Source organism: Vanessa tameamea, chromosome 21 (assembly GCF_037043105.1).
Source record: "Vanessa tameamea isolate UH-Manoa-2023 chromosome 21, ilVanTame1 primary haplotype, whole genome shotgun sequence".
Classification (NCBI taxonomy): domain Eukaryota; kingdom Metazoa; phylum Arthropoda; class Insecta; order Lepidoptera; family Nymphalidae; genus Vanessa; species Vanessa tameamea.
Window position 1 is genome coordinate 3152737 of NC_087329.1, and position 20420 is coordinate 3173156.

At 33.2% G+C, this 20420-nt stretch overlaps 2 protein-coding genes across 2 annotated transcripts in view; one reads left to right on the forward strand and one right to left on the reverse strand.

Annotated features, from left to right (window-relative positions):
* The first annotated feature begins 2270 nt into the window (after nt 1–2270).
* LOC113394140 (protein I'm not dead yet-like) lies at nt 2271–10997 on the forward strand. The gene is made up of 12 exons (XM_064218360.1): nt 2271–2392; nt 3126–3240; nt 4212–4269; nt 4599–4659; nt 4813–4935; nt 5452–5566; nt 6157–6248; nt 6768–6866; nt 7434–7525; nt 7836–8029; nt 9291–9428; nt 10860–10997. The coding sequence occupies exons 1-12, from the start codon at nt 2304–2306 to the stop codon at nt 10995–10997; spliced, it is 1314 nt and encodes a 437-aa protein (XP_064074430.1). The 5' UTR covers nt 2271–2303.
* Nucleotides 10998–12991: 1994 nt separating this feature from the next.
* Nucleotides 12992–20420, reverse strand: part of LOC113394123 (protein I'm not dead yet) — a 40177-nt gene continuing 32748 nt past the window's right edge. The window contains exons 2-15 of the mRNA XM_026631323.2: nt 20263–20373; nt 19992–20151; nt 19477–19742; nt 18660–18774; nt 18153–18247; nt 17469–17594; nt 17132–17257; nt 16651–16765; nt 15824–15915; nt 15577–15677; nt 14814–14906; nt 14425–14618; nt 13980–14117; nt 12992–13623 (exon numbers count right to left, since the gene is read on the reverse strand). Coding sequence (XP_026487108.1) covers nt 13327–13623; nt 13980–14117; nt 14425–14618; nt 14814–14906; nt 15577–15677; nt 15824–15915; nt 16651–16765; nt 17132–17257; nt 17469–17594; nt 18153–18247; nt 18660–18774; nt 19477–19742; nt 19992–20151; nt 20263–20303 — 1959 coding nt within the window. The 5' untranslated portion in view covers nt 20304–20373 and the 3' untranslated portion in view covers nt 12992–13326. The remainder of the gene's footprint in view (nt 13624–13979; nt 14118–14424; nt 14619–14813; nt 14907–15576; nt 15678–15823; nt 15916–16650; nt 16766–17131; nt 17258–17468; nt 17595–18152; nt 18248–18659; nt 18775–19476; nt 19743–19991; nt 20152–20262; nt 20374–20420) is intronic.

Genomic DNA, 20420 nt, shown 5'->3' on the forward strand with positions numbered 1-20420 from the left:
TGAAGTCATTGATCGGCGATCGCGTTAAACAGTGTTGCCAGAAACCGACTTCTCAACGATGTTCGCTTTTCTACTTTTGACACTAATTTATCCGTAAAAATCTAAAATACAAATTTACAATAACATTTATATTTTATTCTTGAAAACTACTGTAAACTATTTTTCAATTTTGAATAAAAAATATATTTAATTTGAAACAACTTTTTTTTATTAAAATGAGAAATTGCTTTTAACTTAAATATTAAATTTTGTCAAAAGTAAATTAGTTTAAATAATACTTTAACGTGTTTATTCAAATTTTAGTCATAGTGGACTAGATTATTGTACTTATCAAACTTGATATTACTTTTAATTTTAATTATAAAACATTTTAAAGTGAAGATAATGGATATAAATGTTTCGTAAGTTTATTATTATTTAAAGTTTATTCAAGAAAATTATGATTTCTAAATTTAAAATTGTACATTTATTGCAGACAAGGCGATCTCGTTATAAATACCGATAAAAATTACGTTTTAAGATTTTTTAAAATATATTCAAAAACTATTGTATTTTTAATATCTTGTCTTTTGTTGGTACCGATTGCATTCATTGGTAATATTAATGTAAGTATTCAAACTCGTGGATTATTTCGTCATTAAATATATGTATTTAAATAAAGATTATTAAATTTATTTTAGGCATACCTAAGTTTTTATGTCTTTCTCATCTGTGGAATTTTCTGGATTGGAGATGTACTTCATCCTGGCATTATCTCTTTAATTCCCATCGCATTTGTAACGATTGCTGGTGCCTTTGACAGAAAAATAATCGGCACAGTATGATTGTGTTTATTCAAATATTTTGTATTAATCTAAAATTCCATGGACTCGGTTTTTAAGAGCCAATACGTCATGCTCATGTGTTGCGAATATCACCCATGCTGACTCACCTATAAAGGCCTGTTGATAACTTTCATGGTGTAAAGCATGGGCAGTAAATGTGTATGACAGGGGAATATTTGTCATTTGACAGCATGAACACTTTATTCAGAGGAATCCGAACAGCATGAAACCTTACCTTAGGAGCCTTACGACTTGATTGCCTACAATGTAAAGTGTGGATTGATCTAATAAAAATATTTTAGAATTCTGAGAAAACAAGTAAAAACTTTGATCACAAAAAGGGCAAAACAGGGCGTGGATATCACATTTATTTTTATGGTATTTACAAAAATCTGGATTATGGTTGGGTTATATAAGTTGTGATCCAACAGTAACGATAACGAACGATACTTGTTATCATTATAACAATGTTACATTTAATGAACCTCTTTTTGTATAACACCCTTACAGAATAAAATCTTCATCCTTTTCCTCCGAAATACCTCGACAGTGACCACCGTCATTATCGTCCCCCATGTTCAGCCCCGGATCTGTTTATTAAAACAAAAATAAACGTCTCAAATAAATAGAGCGGGTGTTCAAACTGTTTCAAGAATGCTTATCAGAGCATCGCAATTAATTTGCTTGACGTTGCAGTTTAACGTAGTTTTATGACTTTTTTTAGTCGTGAATTTGCGATTTAGCTACTCAAATATGACCTGATCATCACTAATTGGCTCTGAGACACTAAAGTTATTTTACACGGCGTTACTAAAGTAGACTAGCCGAAATCGGCCCGTAAAGAAAAAGTGTAATGCCCCGCTCGGCGATATTCCTTTCTCTATCTTTCGCTCTGTCTCTTTCTATTTAATGTATTATTATTTAAGCTTATTTTTTGTTACTGTTTTAATTCACATTGGATTTTTAATAACAATTCAATTCTTAGTTGAATGTCTTTTAGTTGTGTCGACAAGGCACAGATTACTTCGCCAATGTAGGATGGAGAAAACTCGAATGAGATTGATCGGTATGGTTGAGATAATTGTGTCTTTTATCTAATATAAAACGTATAGTCAAAACAACTTCGTTCCAATAATATGTCTCAAGCCTGATCCCTTTTTTTTTAAATTAAATTAGATGCATTCATAGCTGTCATTTCTATAAAACTTGTGTAGGCGGTTATTCGTTAAGCAGTGTCTTCTTCTTTCGATGTCAAATGAATTACGACACAAAGAGATAATTCAGAGTTTAATGAAAAACGTGATAATCGATGTTTATAATAAGGCCATCTATTTTTAAATCGAATACCTTTAACTTCTACACATTATGCCATACTCGATTATTATTGGTCTATAATCGATTATTGGTACTGTGTGCATTTATTGATAATTATACCTACAGATAGTAATACGAAACTCAGTGCTGGACTGCTTTGGTGTGATGATGATCATAATCGCTATTGAACACAGCATTTTACATAGAAGAATCGCCATTAAAATACTTCTACTTTTTGGCTGTTCTCATTATCGGTAAACAATGTTTCTAGGAAAAAATATTATCCCACAACTAAAAAATCTTATTTATTGATGTTACTATTTAGTACCATTCGCTGCAAGCTCGTCAGGGTAGATACCACCCACTCATCACATATTCTACCGTCAAACAGCAGTATTCAGTATTTTTGTGTTCCGATTTTAAGGGTGAGTGAGACGGTGTAATACAGGCACAGGGACATAACATCTCAGTTTCCAAAGTTAATGGCGCATTGGCGATCTAAAGAATGGTTAATATTTCTTACAGCGGTATTATCTATGGGCCGTTGTGACCTTAAGGTGGTCCATATACCACTCCATCGACCTATACCATAAAACATATATATAATTACTTATACTTGTATTCAGCATTATTGAATGGGTTATTGATGCTCATTTTGTGGTTAGGATGCGAATGTAAGCAGCGTTATTGTTTACATTGATCTGCGAGCGCATTCCAAAACAAGAATCGTTGTTCGAGCAGTAAACCATCAGTAGAACATTTACAGATTCCTTGTATACTTTTTGACGACGATACCAATCTATACTAATATGATAAATTCGAAAGCAACTATCCCTGTAAACTCTTCACACTTCGACTGCTGAACCGATTCAGATTCAATTCGGTATGAAAGGTGGGCTATAGGTGAAGTTTTATATTTTTTTCATCTAGTAAATGACTAAAATATATATTCGTATATGTAAATGCAGACTCGCAGTATGATTTCAGATTAAGTTTCCTTCTGTTCTTCAGCACAATGGTGCTGTCCATGTGGTGTACGAATTCGATAGCATGTGGCCTTATGATGCCGTTGGTGAAAGCTATTCTAAAGGAGCTGGAACATGTTCGTAAGCAAATATTTATCTATGAATTCTTTATTCAATCAATACTTTTTCGTTTTTTGTTTATTAGTTAATCTTATTCATTAAAAGTGTTGGATAAACCTTCCTTTTTATTTATAAAAAATAGAGCTACAGTCAAAAACAATATTTTAATTAAAATATTGTTACAACTTAAAGTATTTTTTCTATGCATTAACATGCACTCCGAAAAAATCTAATTACGTTTTCGATTAACCACAATTTATTTTTTATTAAAAGCATTTTAATAGTATTTTCCAAGGATATAAAACCTTTTTAGCTTATTATCTTGCCCCAGTATGGGCGCCAATTCAATATAATTATTCTCCCATAATCATTATAAGGTTAGTCAGAAGGTGTGTTTGAACTCAATAATTTATTAATAATTATCCATTTTATATACCTAGCAAAATTATTTATTTTATATTATACAAGTAGTTTAAGCATAAGAGCCAAGATGGCCAAGTGGTTAGAAAATGTACATCTCAACCGATGATTGCGGGTTCAAACCCAGGCAAGCAAAATTCAGTGGGAATTTTCACGTGCTTAATTTGTGTTTATAATTCAACTCGTGCTCGGCAGAAGGAAAACATTGTGAGGAAACCTGCATGTGTCTAATTTCAACCAAATTGTTTCACATTTGAATCCACCAAATACCACCACCAATGTCAACCCGCATTGGAGCAGCGTGGTGGAATATGCTCCTAACTAACTAACTTCTCCTTAAAGAGAGAGGAGGCCTTAGCCCAGCAGTGGGGAATTTACAGGCCGTGCATGTTGTTAAGTATACATTGATATTGTTTTGCAGATGGGCATATTGGATGTATTTGAAACAGCTGTAGTTATACAAACTTACAAACACAAAGATAAAACGTTAGTTATTACGCAGAATATATAAATATATAAAACAAAGAACATGTATTTACATTAAAATTTTAACATTTTCAGCCCACAGAGACCAACTGATTTTACGATATTTTATTTCCTCGGAATTGCATACTCATCTTCTATTGGTAAATATAATTATTTAACCAGAACTAGGTTCTGTGTTTAAAAGTGTAGTGACTTAAAAATCGATAAAAATACCAGTAATTTATCCCAAAAATTTTCACTTGTAGGATGCTATATTATTCATGAGAATTATATGTTATAAATTACAGTCATATCATATCATTATTATTATTAATATATTTGCCCACGTGAGTCGTAATAATCATTATTTATGGGTTTATCTGAATATCTATGTTAAGTTAAATAATACCTAATTATTTTAATTCTTTAATCTTTATAAACATTGATACACATAATATTTTAAGAAAAAAAAAATTAAAATTTCGTTTAGGTGGAATGTCTACTATTATTGGAAGTGAAACGAATAAAATTTTCAAGAATTATTGTGAAGTGTAAGTATAAGTTAATATAAAACATATGTCACAAGACCACTAACTGATAAACAGACACAAAAAATAGCTTTCTAAATAAATGTTGTAAATTTGATGTTCAAACGGAAAGGTTCCGAGAATAGTTCATTGTGACATAAGTGTATTCTTTATCAGGATCTTCCCTCGGAGTCCAACGATAGAAGTACCACAACTCATGCTGCTTACCCTGCCTGGCGTTCTAATCATGGAGATGTTCCTGTATTTATGGTTGAATTTCTATTTTTTGGGAATGCTAAGGTAGCTTCAAATCACTACTTAAATAAGTCTAATGTGTCTCTTATACAAATTGGAAGAACATTTTACTTAATTTTACTCATTTTAAGCTAAGCTTCCCATACCATTATTACGTTTAAAACGTTAAATAAATATATACTAATCATAACATGCGAGTAAATCTTAATTAAACATGAACAGATTAAACTTATGCCTGAAATTAATTGATGGACACATTATCCGAGAACTCAATGTTCCTGGTTGAATCGTTAAAACTAATGAGACCTTGGACATGTATTCACTATTGGTATTGAGTTCTTAGTTTGGTTTAGCACTATTTATACAGAGTCCCCTGCCATAGACTCTACACTAACGTAGACTTCTGTCAAATGTCTAATCAGAAACAATGAGATTTAGACATAGACAATTTTATAACTTTTTATTAATATCAATTCCTGTCAGAAAGTTATTGTTTATTTTATAAATAATAATAATTATTAAAAAGTTGACGAAGTTTTTCAGATTTAATAGTTTTTTCAGGGTGCAGAACTACACAGCTCTGCAAGCAACCCTGACAGGTGATGAAGAACAGTATATCAGCATATTGTTGAAAACAAAATATCAACAATTAGGCAAAATTAAGTTTCACGAAGGGGTAATATAAAATTAACATATTATTTATATAAATATGATAAAAAACTCCTAAAAACTCTGCCTTTTAAAAAGCCAGCCATGTCTTACAATTTTCGTTTCCCGCGCGTAAATGGTGGGTTGTCATTTCTGACATTTCAGATTTTTTTTATATAACATACTTAAGTAGACGAGCCACCGGATGCTAAGTGCTCACCACCGTCCACAGACATTTGGTGCTGTAATATTAACCACATGGCCATGCGCGCCAACTTTGGAAACTAAGATGTAAACCAAGGGTTTGTATATATATAAGGCTTTGTATATAATGTACTGGGACTAACTCACTCATCCTTCAAATCCGGAACACAACAATATTAGAATAGGTACTTAAACAGATGGGCATCAAGTAAAGCAAAATTACAGTTCACGAATAACCTATTCCAATGGAAGGAGGAACAAACATAAACAAACCTTAGATTTACGTATTTCATGCGATTCGCTAATAACTCAGCTATATTGTGCAATACTCAGAGCAGATGATTAATATATATTTATTCATACCACAACAATAAGAACAAAGGGACCATTGTTCATTTTTATTGATATTTTCAGGTCGTTGGCACAACAGTCATCTTAACTGCATTATTTCAAGCGATTATAAGTTCAACGTACACAAATGACCGCAAACATTTAAACATGTTAGTGTAAGTAAAATTAACACACTGTTAGACGACGAATGACACTAAGTATTGATCCTACTTAAAATAATAACTCTAAGCAATGAACGTCTATTTATTAACAACAAAACAAAGTACTTGTTTTATTAGCATAAATATGACCACACGTATTTTATATAGTCAGTTTTTTTTTATTATAACATATTATAAAACAGTACATCTGGCATGGATTAAGCAACGAATGTATAAACTAATTGGAAGGTTATTAAAAGTAGATATGTATACATATAAATTTAATTTTTTTTTTCATATAAAAATAGTACCAGTGATGTGTATTGTATCGAAAAATAGTCGAAATAAATTAATATCGATGTCAATAATCGAAAAAATAACTGGCTATCGTTTCGGAGTGATTACGACTGTAGACATAAATAGGGTATTTTCTTATTTATTACAGGAAGATATTAAAATACCACATAGAACAATATTAAGATTATTGACATTTATAAATTTAATATTCTATATATTATGTGTATTTTGTTTCAGTGTCCTAAATTCTTCAGCGCCATCTTTAATAAGCGCATTGCTATTATTTATCATGCCAGTTAACTTAAACTGCCTTAAATTCTTTAAAAATAAAGGTAAATATAAATATTTTTAAATATAATGTACAAGCACACGAGTACAATGACGGTCTATATGTATATAACTTTTAGGTTAAAGAACAAACATAAAAATATTTTTTTTGTTATTTTCCGATTAGGAAAGATGATATTCTCGGATTTTCTCTAATATTATGTGTGTGTATTATACATAACAAACTTTCCTCTTGAATCAATATTTTTATTGTTGAAAACCGGATTAGAATCCGTTGAGTAGTTCAAAAGAACTAAAGTTTACGTACAAACGGCGGGAAACGAATTTTGTTTTATAGTATAGGGATTGCCATTAATATAATAATTAATTATTATTTTTTCGTTATTACGTTAAAAGTACACGCATAGGAAATACATTTTTAAATACAAATACATAATTTATAGGAATATAATTTGATATTTATGTTCTAACAACTTTCTGAGTTGTGTGGCGGATGTTTTTACTTAATAATTTTTCTTATCAACTATATGAAAAAAAAAATGTTAGATCAGTTACAGGCATAATAAAATAAATAGATAAATAAAGTTGTTACATTAACTTATTTGTTTAAGAAACTTCGGAGCCAACACCGACATCTCCTAGCAACGGATGTCTCACTTGGTCCTTAGTCAAAGATAATATGGAATGGAGCGTACTCTTTGTTATTGGTATCTCTTAGTAATTATCTTTGACTGTCACGTTATTCTAGTGTCTAGCCTAGGTTAATAACGTTGCGTCGTAAAAAGTAACTCTGTTAAGATATTTTCAATAACAACTCAAAGATATTGATTAATTATTAGTTTATTACTACAAAGTCCTCCGGCATAGACATTACTCTACATAGCTTTCTGGCGTACTGTCAAATAAATACCTAACCGAATCAATTAAAGACAATGATTAGACATAGACAATTTTACTACATTTAACTAAATTTTATATACCTTACATGTTAAATGAAATATTTTCTGTATTTTAAAGGTAGCAGCAATATGATATTTGAAGCAATGAGAGAATCGAAAATGACAGATGAATTCGAGAAATTTCTCTTGTTATTTACAAACCTTCCGGCCCCGGTGCTGGCACTTATAGTCATCGTGTTCAGCAAAGTCATGACTGAGTTTGGCAGTAACGCATCAGTTATTTACTGCTTGTTGATACATATTGTAAAAGTGGTAAGAAGTATTGAAAACAATCGAGAACAATTTATTATATGAGTGACATTAATTTTCGCGTTAGACGAATTTCATTTTAGAACGTAATATATACTTACAATGATTTTCTTAAAGCTAACCGACTATACCCTTATGTGAAACTTATAAGCTAAATATTAAGACAAACATATATAGAAGAAAATTTAACTTCTACCACATACATTCGAAGTAATTGCAATCGTTGTATTTCACGTCATCCTAAAGTGCTTATTTCGCCTGCTAACTGGGATTAGGGTTAAAACTTGGAAGTCCTGGAATAAATATGAAGTGGAGGCCCCAAATATTAATTTGCATTAATCGAAATTATTTTTAGCAGATCTTTAATTAACTACAAGACATTGAAAACATTTTACTAAAAATAGGTTCTACTTCGAGAATGTGAACGTTATATTGGACTGATGATTTGTTTCCCTTTCCTGTCTATGACAATATTTAATAATATGGAAGCCCCAAAGCAAGAACCCATCTCTTCGGTCCTGGTCTTCTTCTATAATTGGCATTTATTTTTATTTTATACGTGTTACGAATTCTTCTCATCTCATGAAAATATAAAATAATTCATTATTATTAAAGCTATAAGTCACATACGTGTTTTTATTAACAAATTATCGTAGCAGGTTAAATTAACGGAGCAATAACTTTTTTGTTACTTTGATTTTTATTTAATTTTTTATTATATCTGTATCTACACGTCCGTACATTTAGAGTATATCATTTTTATTTGTTATTTTAGTGGGCCTCCATGTTTTTATTACCAGTTTTTGTAGCGCTTGATTTTTATGTTTTATGTTGATACATTGGTTTTGTAATATCAGAAATTCATCAAAAACCAAAAGGTTAAACGTACTTATATGTGTTATAATGTTATAATCATCTACAGTGACGCTTATAGGAAGTTAATTCATTACAAAATATAAGTGCATTTCCACATCAAAAACTGACTTCCTATTTAATGTTGTCTGTGTGAATAACATGATTTAACATTTATTCTTTTTGATATATATAGGTAGGCGGACGAGCAAATGAACCACCATATGATAAGTGGTCACCACCGCTTAAAGACATTGACTGTACGGAATATTAAGCATTCCTTACATAGCTAATGCGCCACCAACGTTGGCAGATGTCAGACTGGCTGACTAATTCTTCAGACCGGAACACAACAATGCTGAGTATTGCTGTTTGGTGATAGAATATATGATGTATATATTCATTGTTACAGAGTGTTAAAGCGGAAGTGAACCCGCTCTATTTAATGATATGCGCTTCACTATCTACGTCGTTACCATTCCACCTTATAACCGGCACCCCCTCAAATGCCATGGTATCAGCTTATGTGAATATACCACCACGGAAAATGGTACCTATATAATTCTGTATGTTTTTAACCTTCCAGTGTTAACAAGATTTAAAAAAAAGTCGTAAGTTTGAACTCCGAGAAGAATTATTAATATTACCCTTTGCTGCCAGTTAGCTAACGGTTTAAATTACCCAAGGGCTATATTAATAGTTAACGATGTATTGATACTTAACAATGTAAAAAATGATCTTTTCTTTTGGTAGGAGGACTGGCATATGGACCAACTAATGGTAAATGATCACCACTGCCCATAGACATTGGCGCCGTAAGAAATTGTAACGATTCCTTACATCGCCAAGCGCCACCAGCCTTGGGAACTGAGATTTGATGTCCCTTGTAATGAATATACATATATACACATTTTGACCGCCTCATTCATTTTCCAAACCGGATCACGATAAATCTAAGTATTGCTGCTTGTCGGTAGAATATTTATGATGAGTGGGTTGTACGTACCCAGTAGAACGTAAAGCCTCAACAAATGCAAATACTTAAAATATTCTGGTAAAAATATAGGTCTATTGACGTCACAACAATAACTTAGCTACTGGTGGGTGACTGGTGTGGTACAGAGGGACTAATGCCTATCCAGATTCGTATTTACTCCTTCTGTCTTATGTAATTTTATAAAATAAACTTTAGTCTCGCTGTATAACATCATAAGGAAACATAAATTATTAAAGTTCTATCACACGTATCTAAAATAATGCAGTTCAGCTGACTGAATAATCTTCAAACCTATCATAATAATAATAGCCTTTATTTAACAATTTTACATAATATATTTCTATCTTAAATACTAAATTTTGATATCGGACACCAGTTCCGCAAAGATTGTCTTGCTTCTCAGCATAGGCCTCCCTAAGCTTGCCACAAATTACGATCTTGTGTCTTTCTTCTCTATGTAAAACCTACTGCATAGCAGAAACTTAAATCTCTGTTATAGTAGCTAGGAGACGAACTGGTAAAGTTAAAAATCTCTTCACCTGAAAGTAATAACTTTTCTTGGTGGTAGGGCTTTGTGCAAGCCCGTCTGGGTAGGTACCACCCATTCATCAGATATTCTACCGCCAAACAGCAGTACTCAGTATTGTTGTGTTCCAGTTTGAAGAGTGAGTGAGCCAGTGTAACTACAGGCACAAGGGACGTAACATCTTAGTTCCCAAGGTTGGTGGCGCATTGGTGATGTAAGGAATGTTTAATATTTCTTACAGCGCCATTGTCTATGGGCGGTGGTGACCACTTACCATCAGGTGGCCCATTTGCATGTCCGCCTACCGATATCATAAAAAAAAAACTTTAAAATTTTACATTTAAGGAATTTTCAGTTGCAACCATTATTCCTGTGCCAGATTTTCTACAGCTGAGTCGAATTACCATTCCATCGGATTATAATTATTACTATTATGTGTTAATATAATATTGTTTCAGATGATCGCTGGCATTGGACCATCAATAGTAGCAATATTAACAAATTTATTCACTGTTTGTATTTGGTCCAAAGCGATTTGGCCAGACATTAGTGTATTTCCAGACTGGGCACATCCAAATTATATTAAAGAATTTTAATCAAATCCTAAATAACTATAAAAATAAAACTTCTTCTTTTTCATACTTTTATTTCATGTAACGACTAACAATACAAGAATCCGCACCACTATTTACAAATTAGCATATTTACACTTGGCAACATTTAACTAGTTTCTATATAAAGTTTATGATACAAATATATGCTTCATTTACGGTCAATTTCAATAGAATACATACAGCAAAATGACAATGTTCGACGTTAATAGGTGTTTTTTTTTATTTATTATTATTATAAAATATTAGAATTCTATTAAAATGAATTAAAATCGGAAGACATATTTGGTACTGGCAATAAAGGAATAAACTACATTATATTATTTGGCATTATTTTGACACAATATAATCGATTTAAAATATTTTAATTGGTAATGGTATTAAAGTTTATTATTTTAAAATAAATGCAAATTAAGAAATGAATATAAGTGTGGAAATCTTTTTTATTCTTGTAAGGACAGTCAAAGTTGCCCTTTTTTTAAATATCAGTATTTTTATTCAAATATTTACTTGTGCACATTTACAATTTTAAAAATGTTAGTTAGTACTTATAATAATTTTATAAGCCTAGAAAATATATAGGTTATAGATAAATACAAGCTAAGTATAGTCATCCTCACATATATATGTACCTTGAATAATTATGGTAGTATAAATAGCAATTGGTTATTTTTAATAGACCTTTATAAAAATTGTTAAAAATTTGAAATGTAATTATTTAAATAATATCCTTGCATAAATGATGTATACATATTATTGAGGATGACTGTACGACATATTTATGGTACGATAAGTATGCATTATATAAAATTTAATATAAAAACGAAAATACATACAGTCTTCTCGTTTATTATACAATAAATCAAATTTATATTATTATACATAAAATAGTTTATTCGCAAATTGAAATGTAAGACATGTGTACAAAAGTGGTCGTTACATGCACATATAAATTGCCAACATCAATTTCATTGGCATGCCAGAGTTTATTTCGTAAAATATTACATACACACATAATTTACAGGGTTCTATCAATCTCGAAAATTTAATATTACATATTCAAATTTGTAAAATATATTTACAATAAATAAAATAGCAAATTAATGAAATTTAATCCAGGTTATACAAAATGGGTTGGAATAACGCAAATATTAGCCATAGTGCTACTGGCATGCCAGTGACTGGCAGTTAGCGTGTAAATATCATCACACACCCTGGTATATTCATCTATAAATATACCAAACATAATGTTTTATTATAACTATCCCATGAAAAAATATATCAGATCTTTTCTAAAATATCATTAATCTAAATACAACTAGGAACATCCGTTTGGATATGAAATATTTCATTACATATAATATTGAACAACGACATCGATTTGATTGCGTTTTTCAAATAGGGGGAAGAGAGGCTTACCCACTTTAAAAAATCCAGACTAAGCAGTTATGTTATTATTTATTATAATAGCTTTTAGTTGTGTTAACATAGCACAGATTATATCGCCAATGTCACTTGGATGGAGAACACACGAAAGGATATTGATTTTGAAGGCATAATCGTAGCAGATTCTTTGTAAACCCTTATCAAGTTCTCATCAGCTGACAGACGTCAGGTAAAACGTCAGCGGGCGGACTTTAGATGACAAAATTCCATTTTACTCTAGTAAAAATATGCAAATATACACAACAATATGCTAACTCGATATATTATGCATAAGTTTATAGAACAATTTAATGTGTGACGCAAATAAATAAATGTCGCTGATTTGTTTTTAATATTTACTAACTATAAATCCACACCCGCATCACCGTTCAAAATATTTCTCACTCAAGATTATATTATATGAACAATATCTAGACCCCATTTCATTTCAAAAACATTGTATTGTAAACAATCTTTACTTTTCGATTAATTTAAACTAAAAAAAAAAAATAAATAAAAAAAAAAATAACTAGATTTCGAAAAAAAAATTTAACAGTGATTAGTTATGAAGTAGATTGTTTACAAAATAACTTTATTGGAATGAAGTATATATTTATATATAAATATACATTTTGGTAATGTAATTCTACCCATAATATGAAAATATATAAATGCTTTGTTTTGTATCGAACACAACAAATGCTAAGACAGCGCTTACGTATTTTGATGTATACAAATAAATGTTCTTATAAAAATTCTACAAAACTACCATAAACATGGCAATAAAAATACTATCAGGTTGACAACACTTCCATCGACGTAAGCACCAAAATTGCTTGCAACCGTTGTTCCAAATCACCATAATATCATACACAAATTTAATACAAATTTAGCTCTTACTGAATGGGAAATAGTTACACGTGAACGTACTTTTACTTACCTGTAAGGCTAAAGTTTTATTAGCAATATTTGACGCAGGTAGCGTACAATTGAAAGCATTGTTTGGATCTAAAGTACTCGCCATGACATTACATTTCAGGGTGATGTTTTGTGTGGTCTTCTGTGATGAGATGGGGTTATCTAGAGCCAGGATGTCTTCTGGTTTGAAGATAAGAGAGCCCCAGGTGGGATAAGCACCCCATACGATCAGTGTTGAAATTATCTTGGGGCCGATACCGCCAATCGCCTGAAAAACATCATCATCCACCATTTAATAGTTATACGACTAGTGTAGAATGTAAAACTTTGTCTTTCAACAAGAAGAGTACGTTGGTCAGTATGTAGGCAGCTGATATCAGACGGTTGGGAGCGTATATGTAATAATAGGAGGACAATAACCTCCTTTCAAGGGAGACAACTGGCACGCAACATAGAAGTCAGTAAAGTTGAAAATATATAAAAAAGCACCAGCACAGTTAAACTGTATTTATATACATTTACATCGATAATCCTAAAATTTAATTCTGACGTTGTCTAGAAATATAAACACGCAGGCACCACAAGATAAACGATAGTCGCGGTGTTTCGGTAGTGTGTGCTCACCATCTTGGAGGTGGGGATGTGCGCGACGCCGGCGACGATGGCGTTGGGCGGCGTGCCCACCGGCATGTGGAAGGCCATGGAGCACGCCAGCGTGGCGGGCACCATCAGGTAGCGCGGGTCCATGTCCAGCGTGCGCGCCTGAGGGGCACGGCGATGCCATTACCAAAACGTCAATCATTATTAACAGGAGAGAAAGCCCAAAAAGTTTATTTTATGTCTCAAAAAATGTGACTTTGTAAAAAGTTTAAGCACAACAAGTGTATCGTACATTGACATCGAAATCCTCGACACATAGCTGAATAGACATTTGCATTATTTACAATAATGTAAATGTACATTTATTGTGACCAATATATATATTTAGCTTTTTTTGGTTTGGTGACATAGGAAATCGACGTATTAATGATAGATGCTTTTATTAGACAACAAAAAACACATGACGCACCATGTTGGCCAGCACCGGTAGAATAAGATTAGCGATGGCTACGTTGGAGGTAAACTCAGTGATGAACTGCGTGACCAGCACCACGACCAGCAGCACCAGAGACGGCGGCAGACCATGCAAACCGTTCAGTGACGATCCGATCATTGACGATAATCCTGTAGCCTTGCTGCCTTCAGCGAGTGCGAATCCACCACCTGGAAATAACGCGAACAGTATAGAAGTGCGAGAACTATAAATTATTTATTTGCACTAATAAATAATATTTGTAGTCTTAGTTCTATGTAGATGTATTTGAACTATCTAGATTGCTCATTTTCAATCTTGATGATGATTTCAATCATGACATAGGTTACCCACAAGAAATTGCAATTCATAAAAATAAGACTTACCCAGCAGGAACAGCAGACCCCATGGTATCTTCTCCTTCAAGATGTTCCAGGTCACAATTCCGGTGGAAGGCTTCGACATAGATAACTCTTCGTCTATGAACATAGATATTATAAACAAAAAATCAGTTATTGTAGTTGCACCCATAATTTAAAATTTACACTCAAATTAATATTTGACCTCATGAAATATTATACTATTTTTTTTTTATGTCATTGGTTCGCGGACGAGCATATGAGACAAAGGCGCTGTAAGAAATATTAACCATTGCTTACATCACCTATGCGCCACCAACCTTGGGAACTAAGATATTATGTCCCTTGTGCCTGTGATTACACTGGCTCACTCACCCTTCTAACCGGAACACAACAATACAGAGTGCTGTTATTTAGTGGTAGAATATCTAATGAGTGGGTGGTGCCTACCCAGACGGGCTTGCACAAACCCCACCACCAAGTAAATTAATATTGTTAATATTGAAGTGTTATGGAAGATTGGGTTCTTCTGTAACAGATATTTAAATACTTAAAAGGTCTCAACAAAAACAACTTTTCCAAATTTTCGCGCAATGTGTCGAGGTCATTAAAAGATATTGTATTTTGTGATAATGACATTGCCATTACATACTCGTAACCCGAAATGCGCCAGCGCTTATGCGGTCTCATCGTGAAAATACGTGAGATCAGATACGCCTGATCCATAACATCTTATGAGCAGTAGGATAGTTTTTGAGTTTATTTATATAAACGAGTAGAATATACTTACAGGACGCAGTTGAAGAGAAGAACTTCATGAAGTCCACCGACATGGGTATGATGAACATCAGCACGACGATGAACATCGACACCACGCCATCCTTCACTTTCCTGCGTTACGAGATGTCGGTGAAAAATCATACAAATGAAAATTGAATATAAGGATTAATGTTAAATAATGCTACGTCATCTCATTTATTATACGATATTATACGAGAACTAAATCAGTTTCAAGCAAGTTGGAAAAAGCAACTTACATGGTAGTGATAACGTCAGCCCATCCAGGCATGAACCCTGGCTTCCTGAAGATGTACAAGAACACTGCGAACAGGAACAATGATCCCGAAGCCTATAACAGAAAAAGCCTTCCCTTAAAAGCCATTTATGTGTAAAAATTAAATATTGATATAAAGTATATGTATGTTTGAAGGGTGACTGAGTCAGTGTAACTACAGGCACAAGGGACACGACATCTTAGTCCCTAAGGTTGGTGGCGCATTGGCGAAGTAAGGGATGGTTAATAATTCTAACAGCGCCAATGTCTATGGGCGTTGGTGACCACCTAACACCAGGTGGCTGGGTGTAAAAGTCCCACCGCTGTGCAAAGGCCAACTATACTTGAGGAGATTGTTAATCAAAAACTATTGGCATATTTCTTATAAATTGTTGTGTCAACAATTTTATTGACTTTATTTTTCATATAAAAACTTTAATATATGGAATATTTATGAGGTTTTTTTTAATTTGTTATATATTAATTCTAAAGGATAGATTAGATAAATGACGACGGACATACAAATGATGATCAGATGGTCAGTGTACAGCCAACGATTAAGGATTTAGTGCCTTACTTAAGATACCTAAAATAGTTTAGAATCTAAAAGACATGACAACAGAAAAAAATAAAACCTTGAAGTCAGACTTGACCTGACTGTCAGTTGCCAATGGGTTGCCAAACAAGGAACCTAATGCCTAATACTTGGGCGCAATCTTTAAACATACGTGCATGAATTCTAAGAGATGTAACGTAAAATAGCCATTAAGGCGGCATCTATTAATCTGACAATATTGTCATATAACATACCTTTTCGTGGAAAGTAACAGGACCCAAACCCTTGTACTGTTCCTTGATGATTTTCATGGTGTTGAAAGATCCAGAAGACGCCCTGTTCACTCTCTTCGCAGCTTCACTATTCGGCCTGATGACAATATTTTAAACATAACTTACAGGTCTATTCACTCACGAAGGTGTGCCCCTCGACGCTGAATTAAAGGCGTGTAGTAACAATTTTATCTTATTTTTTTATGTCTTTGTGAGTGCTGTTCACTCTAGAACAAAAAGACGCAATATCTCAAGTTTCTCATAATACAATAACTTCGTGTTTATTTTGGTCACTTTGTTGTAACTTGCCACTAAATGGCACTGCAGTTCATCAACTACTAAGCCGTTTACCAATGGCCATTAATAAATTGGGCACATAATCGGCGAAAGTCTTTTCGGATAATAAATATAGCATACTATCTTTTATGTTTTATATGTATGTATATATGCATAACGTACTCACCGGAACAGTCCCATGTAGGTCACCTGCAAAGACACCCAGACCAACGCCTGCATGAGCAGCATGGGCGGAGTACTGTACGCCATGAACCAGAAGAAGTCCACAGAACCGGAAACTTCCGGGAACTCTCTGCAACAGATAAAATTGTATTGTTAGAGACAAGTTAGACAAGAGGTAGTATATCATATTTAATTAGTTTTTTTATAGTATATTTTGGGGAATATCAGGCTTAATTACACATTGAAAATATTCAAATTTAAGACGTGAATGAATCATGAAATCAAAATAAAATTGAATACACAACCTCTAATTTTTGGCAATATTAATAATTTATACATACGAATCAAAGATCCCCTTGAAGGCGGAGTTTGTAGCAGTTCCGACGAGGGTCCCGCAACCTCCCAGAGTTGATGCATACGCTATACTCAGGTAGTAGCAAATGGTAATGTCGCTAGGTATCGGAGCTCTGAAAACGAAATAAAAGGAATGATACTAAGCATACATACTTATTTTAAATTCAAACGATTTTACAATAGTATAGTCCATACGCAATCGGAATTAAATATGTGACCTTTTGGAACTGAGCAACGTACGACCCGCCCGCCAGCGGCCGCAGCGGCAAACTCGCGTCGATGCTCGCGAGAAGTTGTTCGTTAGTGGAAACTTTTGCACGTGATTTATTAGACCATTACTTTTGGATGTTTAATATAGTCCGATTATTTTAGATATGAGATTCATAAAGAGTGGACAGAGAGGTATAATAGTGAAAAGTCGATCAATCAAAACAAATATTTCAGTAAACGTACAAACACTCAATAGTGCCTACATAAAGAAAAACCATGAATTTTGCTATGCCAGAGTTTGGATAATTAACTTTTAGAATACCATTACTAACGCTCCTTGGCCCGATAACTATCATTTTCGATATACTTTGACAAAGTCATAGCGCGTCCATCCCAATGGAACAGTTCATATACTTATGTTAATTTCCACTGAATCCCTCTTAATGTTGATGACTACTTACTCTTCCTCGGTACTTTTGTCTTGAACCGCTTTTATTTCCTTTCCGTTTTCTGGAAGTGTCTTCTTTTTATTCACATACACATCGCCAAGTCCTTGCTGCAAAAGAAGAAGTACTTTTTATTATTAAATAATTATTATTTATTATGTCCTCATGATAACAAATTTTAGTCACGCTTTTATCTTCTTAAACTAAAAGTAACGCAACAGACTTTGTATCCGACAGCCGGACCAAGTTCTCAAGTAATATTTATTATCTCTCCTCCAGGAAAGATAATAAATATTAAGCAATATTGAAAACTAGAAAAATAAGTGGTAATTACCAGGACCACAAGTCCAGCGAATTTATTTTAACATCCATTTATATTGTCGATTCGACCATTTCGGCTCATTGTAACATATTTAAAATCTAACTGATTTAAATTAATAATTCTGTCGTCCTGCTATCAGTTCCTGAATACCAATAAACCGATGTTCTATAAAGGTAATTACGTCGGATGTATTCCCTTACCTGTTCGAATACTTCAAGAATGGCTTCGACGATGGGTACCATCATGGTAGTGGCGGCAGCGTTAGACACCCACATAGAAATGAACATCGTGACGAATGTAAGTCCCAAGTTGAGGCTGTAAATCAGAAGCAATGCAAGTACAGTATTATATACCATAACATAAACATAACATAACATAATCAGCCTGCAAATTTCCCACTGCTGGGCTAAGGCCTCCTCTCCCGTTGAGGAGAAGGTATGGAGCATATTCCACCACGCTGCTCCAATGCGGGTTGGTGGAATACACATGTGGCAGAATTTCGTTGAAATTAGACACATGCAGGTTTCCTCACGATGTTTTCCTTCACCGCCGAGCACGAGTTGAATTATAAACACAAATTAAGCACATGAAAATTCAGTGGTGCCTGCCTGGGTTTGAACCCGAAATCATCGGTTAAAATGCACGCGTTCTAACCACTGGGCCATCTCGGCTCTTATTATATACCAATAACCATTATATATAGAATAAAGTCGAGTAAGGTTGAAGTACAACTAGTACAAGAGACAACCCTATCATATAGTATGTGTAGACATATTAAATAGTATCATATTGCCTCATTACTACACTCATGGCTGGTTAAGCCAGCAGATTATAAGGGAGATACAGAATTTGAATTTCGATTCGGCAATTAAAAGTCATAAGATTTTTCTATTACGAAAATCACAACGCAAGCTCGGATCTACATATGAAGATAAGAAAATCTACGTTCCTATTATGTATTATTATGCAATCGTTTATATTTCAGAGTAACTGATAATATTATATTCATATAATTACCGTCTATGTGAGCATCCAACGACTTGCACAGTCCACAAAGCGACCCTTTTCGGCAGTTTCGAATGCTGAACCCCAGCTGCTATCATAAGACCACCCATAAACATCATATTGGTCTCCTTCATATACGCTGCACAGGTTTTGTCAGAATCCAGGATACCCATGGTAGGGAACAGAACGATGGGCAGCATTGATGTCACGGGTAAAGGTAATAGCTCAAGTACCCAATAAATAGCCATTATCAAGACTACATACATACATTTGTAGGCCTGCAAAGCAATACAATAATTTAAATAAGATATGCTATTAAATTTCTTTACATGACAAATTAAAAAAAATGGAAGCAGGTATTTGTGCTTGGATAATATTTGTTAGGATTTGAGCCCCCTATCATGCTTCAGATCCACGTGCTCTTCACACTGGGCGATCACAGAACATTGTTTTTTTTTTTAGTTTCTTTGACCGTTTAAAATTAATGTCACGTTTTTTTTATATATTATTACCAATATGATACTTACTTTAGCTGATTCTGAACCCGAATTTGCGATCGGTACAGGCAATAAAAGCAGTGGAGTAAGAACCACTATAATAGCTTTCCAGTAAATGGAGAAGAATAAGCTGATCCTTTGCCATAGCGTTGCGCTTGAACGTCCTTTCGAAAAATAATATGTGGTGCCTCTAAAAAAAATCATTAATTGATAAGTTAATTAGTATAAAAATACGTAAATAATTAAGAATACAATATATGCAAATAAAACTTCCAAAATAAAATTTAATAAGGATTATTACTGTGTGTCGTCGACGACACCATTTTCGGCGGTAGTGGACATTGTTACTAATTATTTGCTTCACAAATTTATTTAGATTTTCCCTCCTTGTCTATTTCATCCTCAATTGCATCTGAAACAAGAAACAATATATTTTTATTGTTTGTTAAAAATAACAAG

Coding starts and splice junctions, on each gene's coding strand:
- LOC113394140 (XM_064218360.1), top strand. CDS start 2,304: ATGATGATCATAATCGCTATTGAACACAGCATTTTACATAGAAGAATC. Junction 2,393..3,125: donor TTTGGCTGTTCTCATTATCG/GTAAACAATGTT, acceptor GTATGATTTCAG/ATTAAGTTTCCTTCTGTTCT. Junction 8,030..9,290: donor TGATACATATTGTAAAAGTG/GTAAGAAGTATT, acceptor TCATTGTTACAG/AGTGTTAAAGCGGAAGTGAA.